This window comes from Lepus europaeus, chromosome 21 (assembly GCF_033115175.1).
Source record: "Lepus europaeus isolate LE1 chromosome 21, mLepTim1.pri, whole genome shotgun sequence".
NCBI lineage: Eukaryota > Metazoa > Chordata > Mammalia > Lagomorpha > Leporidae > Lepus > Lepus europaeus.
Window position 1 is genome coordinate 55450819 of NC_084847.1, and position 17835 is coordinate 55468653.

At 63.1% G+C, this 17835-nt stretch overlaps 2 protein-coding genes across 4 annotated transcripts in view; both read right to left on the bottom strand.

Annotated features, from left to right (window-relative positions):
- Positions 1-1052: 1052 nt before the first annotated feature.
- BHLHA15 (basic helix-loop-helix family member a15) lies at positions 1053-2567 on the bottom strand. The gene is made up of 2 exons (XM_062180501.1): positions 2497-2567; positions 1053-1919 (listed from the first exon to the last, which is right to left on the bottom strand). The coding sequence occupies exon 2, from the start codon at positions 1873-1875 to the stop codon at positions 1315-1317; it is 561 nt and encodes a 186-aa protein (XP_062036485.1). The 5' UTR covers positions 1876-1919; positions 2497-2567; the 3' UTR covers positions 1053-1314.
- Positions 2568-4227: 1660 nt separating this feature from the next.
- Positions 4228-17835, bottom strand: part of LMTK2 (lemur tyrosine kinase 2) — an 89454-nt gene continuing 75846 nt past the window's right edge. For all 3 annotated transcript variants that reach the window (XM_062179689.1, XM_062179688.1, XM_062179690.1), the window contains 5 exons: positions 17564-17713; positions 12420-15243; positions 7098-7230; positions 6686-6928; positions 4228-5855 (listed from right to left, as the gene is read on the bottom strand). In XM_062179689.1, the coding sequence (XP_062035673.1) occupies positions 5827-5855; positions 6686-6928; positions 7098-7230; positions 12420-15243; positions 17564-17713 (3379 nt within the window). In that variant the 3' untranslated portion in view covers positions 4228-5826. The remainder of the gene's footprint in view (positions 5856-6685; positions 6929-7097; positions 7231-12419; positions 15244-17563; positions 17714-17835) is intronic.

The following is a 17835-nucleotide window of genomic DNA, read 5'->3' on the forward strand; positions in this document are numbered from 1 at the left end:
CCCTCAGCTCAGAGCCGTGCCTCGTCCTGGCTCGCCCTGACCGCCGACCTCCTGCAGCGGCCACCCTGAGGTGCGGACCCGGAAGGCCCGGGATTCCCACCTGACTCGGGGCGAAGACTGGCGGGGGCAGTGGGCCCGGTCCAGGCCTCCAGGGGCCAGCGGGAACGGCACACGATCGGACAGGAGACCACTGTGCCCTGGGCCACCTTGCAGGAACCGAGGGCCGCTGCCGCCAGCCACCTGCCGCACTGAGCATGGCGAGGCCACCTGGCCCTGCCCGTGGTGCCTGGTGGGGGAGGGGGCCGGGCCCCGAGGGCCTCTGGCACAGCTCTGGGCAGAGGGACGAGGGAGGGGAAATGCCAGCACGGTTGCCAGCAAAGTGGCCAAGTCTGCCAGAGCCCGTGAGGCAGGAACGCCCCGACAGGAGGAAGCTGGCTCCGGGCAGCGGCACCTGCCAAGCTGCCTTGGGCGGGGGAGGGAAGCTCCGGCCACCACCACCCCACCACCCCCAGAACCCACCCCAGACCGGCAGCCGGGAACATCCTGAGGTCCTATCAGCACCCCCGTCCCCCCTCCATGCTCTGACAGTCCCACCTGGGCACAAAAAGATGTCATGAACGAGCCCACTGGGGTCCTGTGGGGCGGGGGCTGGGCTGGGGTCTCTGGGGGCGCTTGGGTCCCTGGGGACAACCGAGTTCTGTCTCCAGCCCCATCTCCTTGGTGCCCCTCGGCCCCAGGGCTGCAGACCCAGGCCCCACTTGGCCTAGGGGGTGCTGCTGCCCCCCTGTTTGGAACAATTCTGAGGTTGTCTGAGGAGAGTCTGCCTTGGCCACATCACCCGGAGGGCTTCGGGCTTTGCTGGGCTTGCTTCGGGCCCCAGCGACGAGGCTGAGCTCCGGCCCAGTGCAGCCTGTGATGCCGGTTGGAGAAGGGTCCCCCCGTGTCGAGGCCTCGGTGGAAACTTGCAAGGGAGCGAGGGAGTGTTTCCTGGACTCCTCTCCCTGTCTGGGAGCGAGTCACTCAGGGCTACAGGGCAGAGCTTAGCTGCCTAGGCCAAGGCCTGGTCCTCGGGGCTCCACAGCGCTCCACGAGCAGCAGGACCCGGAGGCCCACCTGCAGGGTCGGCCTCTCGCTGCCCAGAGTCGTGGCCAAGTCCCTCGCTCGTCCCGCAGAGCGGGAGAAGTGGCTCCGGGGAAGCGTCTGAGCCTTCGGTGGGAGGAGTGGGGGGGGGGGTAGCGGAGGCGCTGGGGGCTGGAGCTTGGGGCTGTCGGAGCGGAGGGCAGGGCTGGGGTGAGCGCGTTGCCCGCCGCTGGGCTAGGTGCCCTCCCGGAAGCTGTGGATCTGCGTGGAGTACCTGTGCAGGTGGCCCTGGGGCTGGTGCTCGGCGGCACCAGGTGGGCCGCCGGCCGCCTGCTGCTGGTAGTGCTGGTACAGCTTGGGGCCCGGCGCGGGGCCCGGCGCCTCGAGGCCCGGGATGCGGCCGCTGGACATGGTCAGGATGGTGGCGGTGAGCGACTTGATGTAGTTCTTGGCCAGCGTGAGCGTCTCGATCTTGGAGAGCTTCTTGCCGGCCCGCACGTGTGGGATGGCCTCGCGCAGCGCCTGGAAGGCGTTGTTCAGCTTGTGCATGCGCTGCCGCTCCCGCTCGTTGCTCTCCAGCCGCCGCTGGACGCTGCTCTCCCGCCGGCCGCCAGGGCCCGGCCGCCGCCGCCCGCCGCCCTCGGCCCGCGCCCCCGCCGCCCGGGCCGCCCTGCTCCGGAGAGCCTTGGCCAGCTCAGGCCCCGTGCCTGCCTGGGGCCCGTCCGGCGTCCGCTCCCCCGCGGTGACCTCGGTGTCCCGGGCCTGGCGCCGGGGAGGCCGGTTCTTGGTCTTCATGGCTCTGTCGGTCGGGTGGTCCCAGGAGGTGGTGGCCCTTGAAACTGAAATCCACAACACGGGCCCCTCTGTGGTCACTGGCTCGGCTGGGGGATGGCGGGACAGCCGACCCCATCAGTTCCCCCGAGGATAGTCTGGGCAGCTGACCACTGGGTGCACAGGGTCCCCAGGGCCCTAGCTGACACAAGCCCCACCCCCAAATCCTTCCACTGATCTCCACTGATCTTGTCTCTCCCCCGCCCGGCGGGGGGAGCCTTGAAATGCAACCCCTGACCTTTCCCGGGTCCCCTGCCCCTCACTGACCCTGGGCTTAAGTGACCTCTGACACTGCCCAGGTCCTGGGTTCGAGCAGCCTCCTGTCTGTCCCATGGGCAGGGCAGCGACCACAGTCACCACCTTGCTGGACGTGACACCTGCAGGGACAGCACTGGACCGGGTCCGCTGAGGACCTGGGGCAGCGGTGGCAGGTCAGAGGCGACCCGGCCCCAGCACGTGGGTGGTCCCCCGCGGGGGTTCCAGACCCAGCAGCGTCTCCGTGGCCTTTCCCCCGCCCCCGCCCCGTCCCGCCGCGGCGACCCCTCCCTGCAGCCCCCTCGGCCCGCCCCCCAGCCCCCTCGTTACCTGGGGGATCCGCGGCTGCACGCGCCGAAGCTGTCCACGGGGGACAAGGACACGTCGCTTTAGCCGCCCCGGGCGGGGCAGCGCGCATGCAAATGAGCTGGGCGGGGCCGGCTGTCGGGAGTGGGGGCGGCGGCGACACCTGTGGCCCTGCGGGCTGCGGCAGCGGCTCGGCGCAGGGGACCGCCCCAGCCGCCTCCTCCCCGCGCCCCGGGCCGGTTCCTCAGTCGGGCCGCACCTGGCGGCGGGGCTGGCGCTCGGGACAGCCAGAGAAGTCCCGGGCGAAACGGACGGAGGACAACCCTGGGGGCGGGGGCCCGGGGACGCAGGCAGGGAAGCGCCTGGCGCCTGTGCTGGCGGCAGGGGGGTTCTCGGGCTCCACGGGACAGACCCGGCCAGGCCAGCTTGGGCTCGAACCCTGCTGTGCCTCCCTTGGCCGCACCTGGCGGGCCCCCAGGTTCAACTTCCTCACCGCGTATGGGGGAGGAGGAGGCTCAGAGGCGCGGGAAGCGCCTTGCTCGGGGTCGCCGAGGCAGACCCTGGGCAAGCTCTCCAGCCGGGGCTCCACCCCCACTCTGTCCAGGGTCCCACTGCCTGGCCCCAAGGGGACCTCCCCGGGCAGGTGCCAGGCTCCACCCCCACGGGCCACGGTTCTGGGGTTCGGCTCGGGCCACAGAGGGGGTGCAGAGAGGGCTGGCCTTTGTGCCTCCTGGCTTGGAGGTTGTCTGGGGCTGGGCCCAGGAAAGCAAAGTGCTTCTAGATTCTTCTGTGAGAGCTCTGGGTTGGACACACTGCCGGGCAGCAGCCAGAGAAATCTGCCCATCTCAGGACTGAGGGGGGGCTGGGTCTGCCCCGAAAGTGGGCGGTCCCCGGGGCGAGCCCACCCCGGCCTCCGCTCGGTGGAAGGACCGCGGCAACAGAGTTTATAAATATATAACTATATTTATTTTGAATATTAAATAGTTTTTAAATTACAAGCAATTTATCGAATCACACTATGCATCAATATACAGTAAAAATCTTACAATTTAAAAATGTACACAATTCAAACTGGAAGTTCGGTAACTTATATTGCCGTGAACCTCTCAACTGTTAGAGCACGGTGGGGGCGGGGCAGCCCCTCCCCGGGACCCCGCTCCGCCCCACGCAGCACCCGTGGGCTCGTGCCCGAGGCCCCGCACAGGCTGTTGGTGAGCCGACGCTGTCCGCGTGCCCTGCCAGTTCACTTCGATGCTAAAGCCGCGTCCTCCCGCCGGGATGACCGAGACTGACCACCCAGACCACCGCCCAGGCCCATCCCCGCTGAGGTCCCGGCCCGAGGGCACTGTGCACACACGGTTTAAGGCGACTTCCGGGGGGTGACCCTTCCACAGGCGAGGACGAGGAGCGACAGGCGGGCTGTTCTGGACGAGCCGCCTCCCGGGAACACGCGCGCCTGTGCCTCAGGACCCGACCACGGAGCAGGGGCTGGGGAGCGCTCTGTGCCCTGGGGCTGGGCCCTCTGAGAACAGGGATTCGCATCTAGCAGGAGTGAAATGGAGGTGACAGTGTTTTTCCTCGGGGTCTCAGATACACGAACTGCACCAGGGTGAGGGTGACGACGCACTGGCTCTCCCTCGCAGGGCTCCCCCCGGAACCCCGCACTGCAAGGCGCTGCCGCGGTGTCGATGACCGAGCACACGCTGGGCGCACAGACGTGGCGCACAGCGGTAGAACCACTGCACTGGGTCTCACGGGTATTGCTTGAGGCTTCACTGACGTTGTCTACCATAAATGCAGTCCTCTCCATGCACACCACAGACCTCCCCCCACCGCAGTGTACAAAAGGGTTTTTTTTTTTTTTTGGCAATTAATCACGAGAGCGGTATGGACTTGAAATAAATAAAAATGGGAATGACGCTGCTGAAATCTCCTTCATCGTGGTGGGTAAGTTACGGCCCCCAAGCCCCAGTCAGCGAATGGCGTGAGCGGCCGGCGGCTACGCACGGGCGGCGAGCCCCGGACGCCTCCAGCACGACGGTCAGGGCTCGGACAGATGTGGCAGGAGCACGTCCTGGAGTGGGGTGGGGGGGCGCCGACTCCATCCTGAGGCCCCCTGCTCTGGAAACTTATTGCTGCAGATCAACGTTCAGAGCGAGCCGGCCGGCCCGAGACCACGATGTGCTGTGTGCGCTGGCCCGGTGCACGCCATCCGGCCAGACCCGAGGCCGCAATGCGCCATGTGAACTGGCCTGGCACACACCACCCGGCCAGACCCGAGGCTGCAACGCGCCACGTGAACTGGCCCGGCGCACGCCATCCGGCCTGACCTGAGGCCGCAACGCGCCGTGTGAACTGGCCCGGCGCACGCCAGCGCCACCTTCCTGACGCCCCAGGCACCGCCCCGGCTCAGCGCAGGGCGGGGTAGGCGGGAGGAAGCCGTGCTGGCTGCTGAGGCTCCGCTGTGGTCCCTGTCCCTGTCACAGCTGCCGGACGTGGAGAGTCCCCCGGTTACAAAGAGGCTGGCTGCACGTGGCGAGGCTTGGTGCAGGAAATTCGCCCTGAAGGTGTTTTTTCAAGGTCAAATCCGACCCATGAAGCAGATGGACAGAACTCAACGGCCCGCGACAGCTGGAGTCCCTCGCAGACGCCTCCTCCAGGCAGCGGCTCCAGCACAGGGACCCAGGGGCACGCTGGCCTGGCTGGACCCTCAGCTCCTCGGAGAGGCCGCGGGCCACGAGACAGAGCCGCAGGGACGGAGCAGGGATCAGGACTCAGTCAAAGCATTTCCTAAGAGAACGTGAGCACCGACGACCAGGACCACGGCTGCCTGGGGGGAGGGAGTACCGTGCGTGCGGTCCCGACAACTCCAGACACAGCGGACACTCAAATACTGACGCTTTACAGGCACCATGCAGAGCAGGCGGACCGTGAAACAGAAAAAGGATCACACCAGTGGGCAGCACCAGCTCGACCTGCCTCACTCTCCGTGAATAATTCAAGGTTCTGTACAATCCTGGGGACGCCAAGAACGTGTGTCCACAGTGCAGTTGCAGACGCAGTGTAAGTATGGCTCACTCGTGACCACTCCCCTGGCACGCCCTCCACGGCACCCGTGGCACCCGTGCCAAGACTGGGACTCCCGGGCAGGTCACAGGGCGCCTCCAGGGAGGACGGACCCGCGGCCTGGTGTGCGCGGCCTCTGTGGGACACCTGTGCCTGAGCAGGCTCCCCGCAGGCCCCGGCGGGGACGGAGGTCGGGGCCACCTCCCTCTGCGCCTCTGGACTGCTTCCCAGCTCCCGTCAGCACATGGCGGTGGCTGCCGCTCGGCTGGTCGTCCCGAGCATGGCCGCCTAATCCTTGTCTCCGTCTTCACTGCTTCCTGTTCGGGACAGAGACAGCGACACGACAAAGTGAGGTTCTGTAAGCGCCCAGCACGGCCGGCGGCGGCGTGTTTATCTCTGCGGCACGGCAGAAAGGGAACCCAAGCCGGGTGCTGCCCCCCCCCCCCCCCCCCACCACGGCGGCACCTGCCAGAGGCTCCCATGCACATCTGCTCGGCTCCCATAGCCCCGACACACACACACACCTGCACAACACCCAGCGCCAGGTCAGGGGGCGTGCCGAGCCGGCACACGTGAGGCACGGTGCAAACACAGATAAAAGCTCTTTAGGTCTTGTGTTTATTATTTGATCTGTAAACTCTGAGTCAAAAAATGTGCCTATGAACACTTATCTTTCAACCTAGGCATGGGAGGGCCCTCTGTCCAGACACGACACTTCAAATGGACCCCGCCAGGGGTTCCCAGCAGCCTCTGGGGTCATGAGAGACCAAGACTTAATGGCAAAGTCAACATTCCCAGGGGAAGAGCCTGGGCCCGACGCCAAACCCCAGGTCAGCAGCTGCTAAGAGCGCGCACCCTGGGGAAGGAGAGAGGCAGGAGGGCGCGCACCACACACGGGGAGGAAAGGCAGGTGCCGCCCCCCTGGGCAGATGCCTAGGCACCCCGAGCCGGGACACCAGGCTCCCGACTCCAGCCCTGCTCACGGCCCAGCCGGAGCAAGCAGGACGAGCCTGGGAGAGACAGAGACCTAACGCGGCCAAGGCCACAGTTCAGGTCACGTGGGTTCATGAAACAAGCACCAAGGAGACGGCAGCCTGAGGTGCAGCAGGGAGCCTCCCCTCCCCCCCGCACCAGGAGCCCCTCTCACCTCCCTGCTCCATGTCCGAGTCCGTGAGGTGCGTGAGGGAGAAGCTGGCGATGTCGGCGGGGGAGATGGAGAAGCGGGAACAGGGCGCCGGGGGCGGCCAGCTCTGCTCCGTGCTCCGGGCGGGCGGCGGCGGGGAGAAGTACTTTGATGTCTGCAGGGAAGGCTTCGAGGCCAGGAGGCTGCTCGTCGTCTTTGACATGAAAGGGTCCGGGGAGAAGTCGTCATCCCATTCAAAGCCTCCACCTGGAAGGGACAAGCACAGCCCTCCCTTATCACTCGCAGGTAAACACGGAGGGGCCCCACAGGTGGCAGGGCCCGTTCCCGGTGTCGCCAGCAGGCAAAGGTCCCCTCTGAAAACCTTCACATCGTCCAGAGCTCCAAGAGCCCTGACACGACCAGTGAGGTGACGCACCTTCGTCATCTGTAGAACTTTCGGAGTTTATGCACCTGCTCAGGTAGGGCGGACCTGCAGGCAGCGCCGGGCTGCTGGGCTCGGGACCACGCGCCTCCCCCACGCAGGGCCCCAGCTCCTTGGTCGGGGTCTCCTGGAAAGCCAAACAGAATCCTCATCAGCTGACGTCTGTCCGTGGGAAGGCGCCTGGGTGAGCGCAGGCAGGCTGGCAGCTACATCTGGAAACAGGGGCCGTCTCCGTCCTGGCTGGGGTGGGGCTCCTGCCGCAGGATTCGGTCCCCTCTGCCTCCAACAGCCCCGCCTGCACTCGGCCCCCCCTCAAACACCCCCGCCTGCACTCGGCCCCCCTCAAACACCCCCGCCCGCACTCGGCCCCCCTCCAACACCCCCGCCCGCACTCGGCCCCCCTCAAACACCCCCGCCCGCACTCGGCCCCCCTCAAACACCCCCGCCCGCACTCGGCCCCCCTCAAACACCCCCGCCTGCACTCGGCCCCCCTCAAACACCCCCGCCTGCACTCGGCCCCCCTCAAACACCCCCGCCTGCACTCGGCCCCCCTCAAACACCCCCGCCTGCACTCAGCCCCCCTCAAACACCCCCGCCTGCACTCAGCCCCCCTCAAACACCCCCGCCTGCACTCAGCCCCTCTGCCTCCGGCTCTCAGGGCACAGGGGCTTCTGGTGCCTGCTTGCCTCCGGCCTCCACCTGTGGGGCTCCCAGCCCACGTGGCCACGGGCTGGCCAGTGCCTCTAACTCAGGGGGCAGCTGCCTGTGCACCCTGGACCCGCGCTGCCTGTGCAGGAAGGGCGCAGCCCGGCACCGGACACCAACCAGGGAGGTGTCGGGGACATCACAGAGAGTCCTCCACAAAGCTGCCCCTCACCCCAGCCACACTCAGCTCCAACCCCACCGCGACGCCAGAGCTGTGACAAGGGGACGGGGCGGGGCGCAGCACAGGCTCTGAAAGGGGAACCAAGAATGAAACCACAACCCATAGCCGGGTCGAGGCCCGAGATGGCAACGCCGACCTTCTCCACAGAATCTGAACAAGACGCCAGGCTGCAGAACGCAATGCGAGGGTACACGATCTGAAACCACTCGGCACACAGAGAACCCGGAACGGCTGGACTCCCACCGAGGCCAAGACCACGCCGCCATGGGGTCCCTGGAGACAGCGTCACACAGTTGCCGCACAGGGAAGGACAGCTCCCAGAAAGCGAACAGAAACGTAGTCCCGGCGCAAGAACAGAGCATACAGAACAGGGTAATGCAGATTTCAGGACAGAAAAACGCAAGTGAAACTGCAGAGCTCCCCGGACCACACACCCAGCAGCCCCCCATGAGCGAAGAAAAACAGAAAGGGTGGGGCCGGCAGCCAACGGGAGGAGGGGACGCGGGGAGACACAAGTGTCTCCAACTGGCGGGCCACAGCAGATGGGAGGCTCGCACAGCCAACCCGCTGAGCGCTAAGGACCAAGACGATGCTGCGAAAGCTGCCGGAGACCAGCGCCGCGCCTGCTCAAGGGGAAACATGACGGCAGGTGTCTCACAGGACACACAAGGCGAAAAAAGCGGCGCTGGCCATAAAGAGAGAAAACCAGACAAGAGCATCGCTCAGGAACGAGTGTGTGCGCGCCGGACAGAATCGGGGAGAATCCCTGTCAGGACCACAATGGAGAAGAGGGGACCATGAAGTAAGCTCCTTCAGTCACAGTAGGAGCAAGAATCGATCTAGGCAAACAGGGTACTTTGCCTCCCACGTGCTGAAAATCCCGCCCTGGCCTGAGGCGCTGGCATCCCATGTGGGCGCCGGTTAGAGACCCCGGCTGCTCCACTTCCAGTCCAGCTCTCCGCTAATGCACCTGGGAAAGCAGTGGAAGATGGCCCAGGGGCTTGGGCCCCTGCACTCACATGGGAGACCTGGAAGAAGCTCCAGGCTACCGGTTGCGGACTGACCCAACTCCAGCTGTTGCGGGCATTTGGGGAGTCAACAAGCACTCTAACTGCACCTTTCAAATGAATAAAGAACTTTTTAAGATACACACACACACACACACATACACACACGAGACAGGGTGGGCACTGTGACACAGGTTCTATGGCCATGCGGGCTCGGCATCCCGTGCCGGAGAGCCTGGTTCAAGTCTCCTCTGCTTCCGATCCAGCTGCCGGCTCACGCGCACCCTGGGAGGCAGCAGTGACGGCTCGAGCACGCGGCTCCCGGCCACCCGTGGGATGCACCCAGATGGAGCTCCAGGCTCCTGGCTTCATCCTGGCCCAGCCGCGGCTGCTGTGGGCATTCAGGGGATGGACCAGCAGATGAAAGCTCTCTCTCTTTCCCTGTTTCTTCCTGATTTTCTAATAAACAAATCTAAACACACACACACACACAGAGATCTGATCTTCAGGGCCCGTGTGGGCACTACCAGGACAATATCAAAGGAAAGGCCCACATGTTTTGTATCGTATACCTCTTTTAAAGATTTTATTTATTTGAAAGGTAGGGTGACAGGGAGGGAGGGAGGGGGAGACAGGGATCTTCCATTCACTGGCTCACTTCCCAAATGGCCACAACAGCCAGGGCTGGACCAAGCTGCAGCCAGGAGCCAGGAACTCCATCCTGGTCTCCCCCATGGGTGCAGGGGCCCAAGGATTTACAGCATCCCCTGCTGCTCTGCTGGGCGATCAGCAGAGAGCTGGACAGGAGACAGAGCAGAGGGTACCCAAATCAGTGCTCTGATAGGGGAAGCTAGAATCACTGGAGGCGGTCTGACCCACTGTGTGCCATCATGAGCCCCTCTACCCTCTCTTCTACACGTGAAATACTAGGATAAGCTGGCTGAAAGGCATGTCTACTCCTTAACCCCTCGACAACCCACTACACACACTACAGACAGAGAGGACCTGTAGCAAAAATCACCATGGGTAAATTAACATTAGAAGACAGGTTTTTGGGGCCAACGTTGTGGTACAGCAGGTATAGCTGCTGCCTGCAATGCCCATATCCCATATGGGTACTGGTTCATGTCCCAGCTGCTCCACTTCCGGCCCAGCTCTCTGCTATGGCCTGGGAAAGCAGCAGCAGATAGCCCAAGTGCTGGGGCCCCTACTACCACAGGGGAGACCCAAATGAACCTTCTGGCTCCTGGCTTTGGCCTGGCCCACCCTGGCTGTTACAACCATCTGGGGAGTGAACCAGCAGATGAAAGATCTCTCTCTCTCTCTGTCTTTCCTTCTCTCTCTGTAACTCTTGCAAGTAAATAAATAAATCTTTAAAAAAGGGACAGGTTTTCAGAAGAGATTAAAAAAAAAAAAAAAGAAAACACCCTTCATCTGGCTATATTCTATCTTGGAGAAATTCGTGTACGAAGTTCAAGGGTGACAAAATACAGCCTAGGCAAATGCCAACCAGCAGAAACCTGGAGCAGCTACATGAGTATCATACAGGGAGGGATAAGGGACATTACGTGATGGCCAGAAGACCCATCTCCCAGGAAGACAGCACCGTCCTGTCTGTACAGGCCCTACCAGGGCTGCGAAAGCTGACGGAAACACAGAGAGTGAGATACAAACGCAGGACGATGGCGGGAGACTTCAGCACCTCTACCTGAGCAACGCGAAAAACCAACTCTGACACGGAGGAGACAAAGCTGCCAACCGGCGCAATCTGCCAGGGCGAGAACGGGAGGCCACTCAGTGGAAGGCGCACGCGCACGCTCACCAGAGAGGCCCCTGAGCCAAACGAAGCCAGACAGGCTGTGTCATCTACCCACGATGGAAGCAGCTGGAAAGCCTAGAAGTCAGACAGCAAAGGCGCGAGGACACCTGTGGCCTTTGGCAGTTCGGCTATGCGCTCGTAGATAATCCACGGCTCAAAGAGGCAGCTCAGGAAACACAATGACTGGCGGTGAGCGACACTGAAAAGGCCACACGTCCCCACGGGCGGCCGGCAGACGGCAGTTACGGCATCACAACGCCGACACCGGAAGAGGCCACACCTCAAGAGTGCAGAACAAGAAACCCAAACTAAACGGAAGGAAAAGAACGACACCGCCAGAAGTCACCGAGAGAAGAGAAACGACAAAGGAAAAAATCCCGGAAAAGCAGCTCCTCGGAAGACGGACAGGCCCACGCCATCTGTCCCAGGAACCACTCGGGTAAGGGCGAGAAATACCTCCCCACTCACGAGACAGCACAGCCCCGACACCAACACCTGCTGGGAAAGCGGCTGCCTGCGGTGCCGGCACCCCATAAGGGTGCCGGTTCGAGCCCCAGCTGCTCCACTTCCAATCCAGCTCTCTGCTATCTCCTGGGAAAGCAGCAGAAGGTGGCCCAGGTCCTTGGGCCCCTGCACACATGTGGGAGACCTGGAGGAAGCTCCTGGCTCCTGGTTTTGGATCGGCACAGCTCTGGCCATTGTGGCCATTTGGGGAGTGAACCAGCAGTGGAAGACCTCTCTCTCTCTCTCTCTCTCTCTGCCTCTCCTCTCTCTGTTAACTCTTTCAAATAAATAAATAAATCTTAAAAAAAGAAAAAAAAAAAGCACCAAAACCCAAAGCCCTGGGTGGAGCCTGAGAACGTTCACTCCTCCAAAGCTGCGATCGCGTTGCGTCTTCCAAAGCCACAGGTCGCACTGCAGCCCGAGAGGTGGGCATGAGCGACCCCCCGCCCCGCCCCGCGTCCACCTCCCGGGACCCTCAGGCTCCGGAGCAGCGGCACGGTGTCTCCCCGTGACACAGGAGGCTCCCTTCTCCCTCCTGCTCTCAGCAGAAGATGGCCCCTGATTTCCCAAGGCGCAAAGCTTCCCGGCTCAGACGTGTGCGCAGCACATAACGCAGGAGGGAGGAGAAGGCGAAGGGCGCCACTGAGCCAGCCGCATCTTCTGGCGCGCGGTGGACCTCAGGCCCAGCAACCAGGACAGCTGCACTTACAAAGAGCATTCAAAGGCTACAGACAGGAAGCCGAGAAGGCTAAGGAGGATGAGCCCAAGTCCTCTCTCTGCCCTCCGAGCCATCTGCTCCGAGGCAGGCAAAGAGGACGGGCGGAAGGGCCGCAGGGCGGCTGCTGGGGGCCGTCCCCAGAGACACCGGCCCCACCGCGAGGTCCTAACCAGTCGGTCTGCGAAGACCTCCAAAGGGCGAGTCACGTCAGGAGACCCTGCCGGGCGGTCAGGGACACATCAGGTCTCCCTCGCTTCACTGAACAAACCCCACCCACACCACGTCTGCCTCAGAAGGACAAGGGGAAAGACGGGCCGCCCTCAGCTTCCTCACCACGCCGCAACTCTCACGCACACGCACACCGCCTCCCCGCCAGGGGTACCTGGTCAAACAGGTAGACCGTGACGTCATCGAAGAAGGTGACGGCCTTCTTCTCCCTCTTCCAGTCCTCCGGCAGCGGCCCGGCAGGCACGGCCGCGGCCGGCTTCAGCAAGCTCCGCAGGTGCCTGCCGTCGTCCTCGCTCAGGACCACGGGCACCGGGTGCTCCAGCTCGTCCTCCGACTCCGAGCTCAGGCTGTGCAGGTCGAAGGCCCGCAGGTCGTCGTCCGAGTCGTCGCTGTTCTCGTCCTCCTCGTCGGCGTCCATGCCGTCCTCGGTCAGGTCGAGTGCCCCAGTCACGCTGAGTTTCCCCAGGTACTTCCCCTCGACGTCTGGCTCCTTGAGCTTGGGGCCCTCGGCGTGGCAGGACAAGGGCTTGGCCGCCGCCGAGTGCGTGTAGGCCAGGAGCTCGTTGGTGTTGGTGCCAGTGGAGGCAAGGGTGCAGGGCTGATCTTCCGGGGCCTCCAAGTCGTCGCTGCTGCTGAGCTCTGAGTGCCACAGGCTCAAGGGGCTGCCGGCTTCGTCTTCCGCAGGACACACCTCTCCAGAAGCATCGGCCCGGGCCGGCTCCAGCTCGGCCCCCGGCTCCAGCTCGGCCCCCGGCTCCAGGCCACTGGGATCCTGCAAAGTGGACGAGCAGCCTGGGTCTGACTGGCTGGCACCGGCTTCCAGGCAACCGCCCAGGACACCGGGGCTCTGCTCCTGCTCTGGAACACCCGGCTCGGGTGGGGGCTGACCCTCGACCAACACCACGGCTGGCACGGAGGTGCCTGGGGCCTCCTCGGCCTTCCGGTCAGGTTCGGAGTCGTTATCTGAGAAGTATGCTGAGTCCCGGTAGGAGCCCTGGGAGCCCGGCGCACACGTCTGTGCGGTCACTTCCGGGCCTCTCTGGCCATCGCCTGCATCTGAGACGACAATGAGCGGGTTGGGAGGCTCAGCACTAGCAGCCCCGTCGCCGGCTGCGGCCGAGTCTGTGGCACCCTCGGGGGCGGGGTGCAGGGTCCACTCCGGAGACTCCAGGTTCTCAGTCTCGTAGCCGCTGTCCGCCGGCTTCTCCGGGGCCGGCAGCTTCTGCGGCGTGTGGGGGCCAAGGGCACCCAGCAGCGTTTCCTGGACATCTGTGGAATCCAGGGAGTCGGGCGTCTCCAGAGACTGCTCGGAGGTGGGGATGGGCGTGGACAGGCTGTCCTCCAGGAGGCTGTCCTGACTGGTGGAGTCGGACGACAGCACGGACGCCAGGCCTGCTCCTTTGGTGTTCTCCAGCTGACTCACGGTCACCACCACATCCGGGCTCTTACTGCCAGGGTCTCCCGGGCACTCCTCAGCCCGGCTCAGGTCCAGGAGGCCGGCCCCCGCGCCTGCCCGCCCGCCAACAACATCGCTCTGTCCCAGGGCCTCCCCCGCAGGCTGGGACCCATCGCCTGCCCTGGCGGGGCTGGCATCCACAGGGAGATGGTCCGCTGGGACAGTCACGGGCTCTGGACGTGTGTCCTGGCAGGGATGGTCCCCGGGGACGCTGACCTCCCTGGGCTGCAGGGAGGGGGCCGGGGGCTCACTGGGAGGCGCTCCTTCCGAGTGGAGCGAGGCCACGGGGGCCTGCGTGTCAGGGGAAGATGGCGCCGAGGGGCTTGGTGCGTGGCCGCCTGCGTCCTTACTCCTGCTGTCCCGGCACAAGGACGGCCCCAGTTCACCATCCGTGAGCTTCAGCTCGGCGTCTGAGGAGTTTCCGTGCGAGGTGTCCCACGACGCGGTGACACCCGCGTCCGGACGCTCCGCCTGGGGGTCACGTGGGTGCTCTGGGCCGGGCAGCGGGCCCCTGAGTAGGTTCTTCTCCTGGAGAAACACAAAGTTTTCTGACAGCTCCTGAGCACTCAGTGGGTCGAGAGGCCCGTCCAAGAGCGAGTGGGCCGCTGCGCGGTCAGGGGGTGGTGCGGCTGCCGGCTCTCGGGGCTGCTCCGAGCCTGAGTTCGGAGGGGCCGCCTTCGGGTCCACCTGAGTGCCGTTTAACTCCATCAAGTTGAACATCTTCTGGTGGCCGGGCAGGTCCTCAGGTTTGTCCAGGTCACTGAAGATGCCGAGGAAGGGGCTGTTGTGGCCCCCGGCCACACGCAGCTCCTCCGCCAAGCTGGGCTCCTTGGGCTCCGCGCCGCTCTGGAAGAAGTCCTCGTCTGTGCTGGACTCCTCCAACTCCAGGCCCCGGAGGGCCGGGAACGGGGGCGCCTCGACGCCCGGCCCGTCGGGGTTTTCCAGCTCAGTCGTGAGCAGGGCGGGCGGATAATCAAGCTCCACGTTGCCGCCGCTCTTCTCCTCTAACTGGATGTAATAGTCGCTTCCAACGGACAGGTTGTGGGCGTCAAAGACAGGAAGCACGCCGGGGGCCCGCAGGGGTGCCTCCTGGCCGCTGTCGTCCTGTGGGCCGGGCCCCGGCTCCGCGAGCGAGCTCTCGAACACTTCGACGGGGAAGAACATGCTCGTGTAGGACAGGGCCTCGTCGGGGTGGCCCCGGCCGTGCTCCTCGAAGTGGTCGTGCTTGGCGGCCTCCCACACGTACTCGAAGCTCAGGCCCTGGCTCGTCTCGGTCACAGTGAGGACCTCCTCCATCTCGCGGCCCAGGCGGTCGCGGGCGAAGTGGTCGAGGATGGGGAAGGCGGCGTTGCTGGCCGCGTCCCTGCTGTGCACGTTGGGTTTCAGGGCGTTCCACTGCTGCTCGAAGTCCACCTCGGAGTCCCGCTGGCTCTGCATGCGCAGGTACGTCAGCAGCCGGTGCACGTCCTCGGCCGCCGGCCTCTTGTCGGGGGACAGCCAGCACAGCTGCAGCACCTCGTACCTGCGCACGGGCACGGGAGAGGCCGTTAGGAGAGCAACGGCGAGGCGACAGCACCCCAGGGGCCCCCACTCCCGCATCCCCGCCCGGTGTGCTCCAGCTCCATCTCGGGGCGAGGGAAGGAAGAAACGACTGGCCCACTACTTCTTGCTTCCAGGGTGCAATCTGTCTGCTCTGTCACTTGGTCTTCTGGAGTCTGAACAGTGACTCACCCACTGAACTTGGGAACAGCCTGAATGCGCTCTCCGCTCAACACCACTGCCGCGGGGCCGGCACCATGGCACAGCAGGTTAATCCTCCGCCTGCGACGCCGGCATCCCATATGGGTGCCGGTTCAAGTCCCGGCTGCTCCACTTTCAATCCAGCTCACTGCTATGGCCTGGGAAAGCACTGAAGAGGGCTCCAAGTCCTTGGGCCCCTGTACCCACGAGGAAGACTGGGAAGAAGCACCTGGTTCCTGGCTTCGGATCAGCGTAGCTCCGGCCACTGTGGCCATTTCGGGAGTGAACCATCAGACAGACGACCTCTCTCTCTGTCTCTCCCTCTCACTGTCTGTAACTCTACCTCTCAAATAAAATAAATAAAACCTTAAAAAAAAAAAAAAAAAAAAACCCTGCCACAGGTACTCTGTTTACTCTGTCTCACATTTTAAGATTTACTCATTTTATTTTGTGAGAATTTACACGGACACATCTGCCGCCGGTCACTCTGGTCCCCTGACCTCAGGCAACCCTGCAGGCTTCCTGTGGGGGTCGCGGAGCAGACAGCAGTTAGAGGGTCTCAGCTGACCACGGCCGACAGCCTCTCAGCACGGATGCTCACACGGCCGCAGCACCCTGGGGAACTGAGAAGGTCCCGACATGGGCACCAGGCTTCCGACACGATGCCCACTGGACATACAGTGGTGTAGGCCACGGTGGGCAGACGTAGGAACTGGCCTAAAGGCCCTCGGGAAAAGCAACTCTGTGCTGTCATTCTAAGGCGCAGTGCCCCTGTGTTTTCTCACACACCACACAGCACGCCCACAAACCGCCGCATTTTATAACAATCCCCCGGGGAAACACCATGCTGCCGTCTCTAACTAGCTGCTCAGACCGAAACTTCTTGATTGGGTGCAGTACATGAATCTTGTTGGTCGTAAGCATTTTTTTCTTTTTTTAAAGGTTTATTCATTTATTTGAGAGGCTGAGTTACAGAGAGGGAGAGACAAGGAGGGAGGTCTTCCATCTGCTGGTTCACTCCCCAAGGGGCTGCAATGGCCAGAGTTAGGTCCATCCAAAGCCAGGAGCCAGAAGCTTGGAGCTTCTTCCAGGTCTCCCATGCAGGTGCAGGGGCCCAGGCACCTGGGCCATCTTCAGCTGCTTTCCCAGGCCATTAGCAGGGAGCTGGATTAGAAGTGGGGAAGTGGGGACTTGAACCAGCACCCATATGGGATGCTGGTGCCACAGGCAGAGGATTAACCTACTACACCACAGCGCTCACCCAAGCATTCTTCAAAAATACTGAATTCTGGAGCCAGCATTGTGCCGCAGCACACTAAGCCACCACCTACGACAACAGCACCTGTACGAGTGCTGGTTGAAGTCCCAGCTGCTCCACTTCCAGTTCAGCTGCCTGCCAATGCACTGGGAAAGCAGCAGATGGCACAGTACCTGGGCCCCTGGCAGTCATGTGGGAGACCTGGATGGAGTTCCAGGCTCCTGGCTTTGGCCTGGCCCAGCCCCAGTGGTTACGGCCATTTGGGGAGTGAGCCAGCAGATGGAAGATCTCTCTCTCCCCTTTTCTACGTAATTCTGCCTTTCAAATACATGAGTCTTTAGAAACAGTAATAAATTCCAGTAACACGTGCTAATTCTTTTTTTTTTTTTTTTTTTTTTTGACAGGCAGAGTGGATAGTGAGAGAGAGAGACAGAGAGAAAGGTTTTCCTTTTTGCCGTTGGTTCACCCTCCAATGGCCGCTGCAGCCGGCGCATTGTGCTGATCCGAAGCCAGGAGCCAGGTGCTTCTCCTGGTCTCCCATGCAGGTGCAGGGACCAAGGACTTGGGCCATCCTCCACTGCCTTCCCAGGCCATAGCAGAGAGCTGGCCTGGAAGAGGGGCAACCGGGAGAGAATCCGGTGCCCCGACAGGGACTAGAACCCGGTGTGCCGGCGCCGCAAGGCGGAGGATTAGCCTGTTAAGCCACGGCGCCGGCCACACGTGCTAATTCTAAGACCTGTTCTGAATAATGTACAGACGATTGCTTTTGTAGCACTTCTGTTTACAAACAGGAAACACCGGAGTGACACCTGTCGGGGAAGGGGGCAGGGGCACAGCCACGCACCATCTGTCAGAGTGGGGCTGCTCCAGCCGCGGCTTGGGGAGCCTCTCGTGCCGCTCCCGGATGACCTGGTGGAGGACGTCCATGTTGGACAGGCTGGCGTAGGGCTGGGCGGCGCCATCCAAAAGCTCCCAGAGTGTCACGCCCAGGGACCTGTGGAGAAGAGGAAGCCATGAGCTCTCGCTGGCAGTTCAAGGACAAGGTGTGCACTGAGAGATCATTATTATTAAGATCCCAGTGAACAGCAAAGAAAAAGAGAGCGGTTTCTGTTAAAT

Bases quoted from the DNA above. Each gene is read 5' to 3' on its own strand.
- BHLHA15 (XM_062180501.1), bottom strand. From the start codon at position 1,875: ATGAAGACCAAGAACCGGCCTCCCCGGCGCCAGGCCCGGGACACCGAG.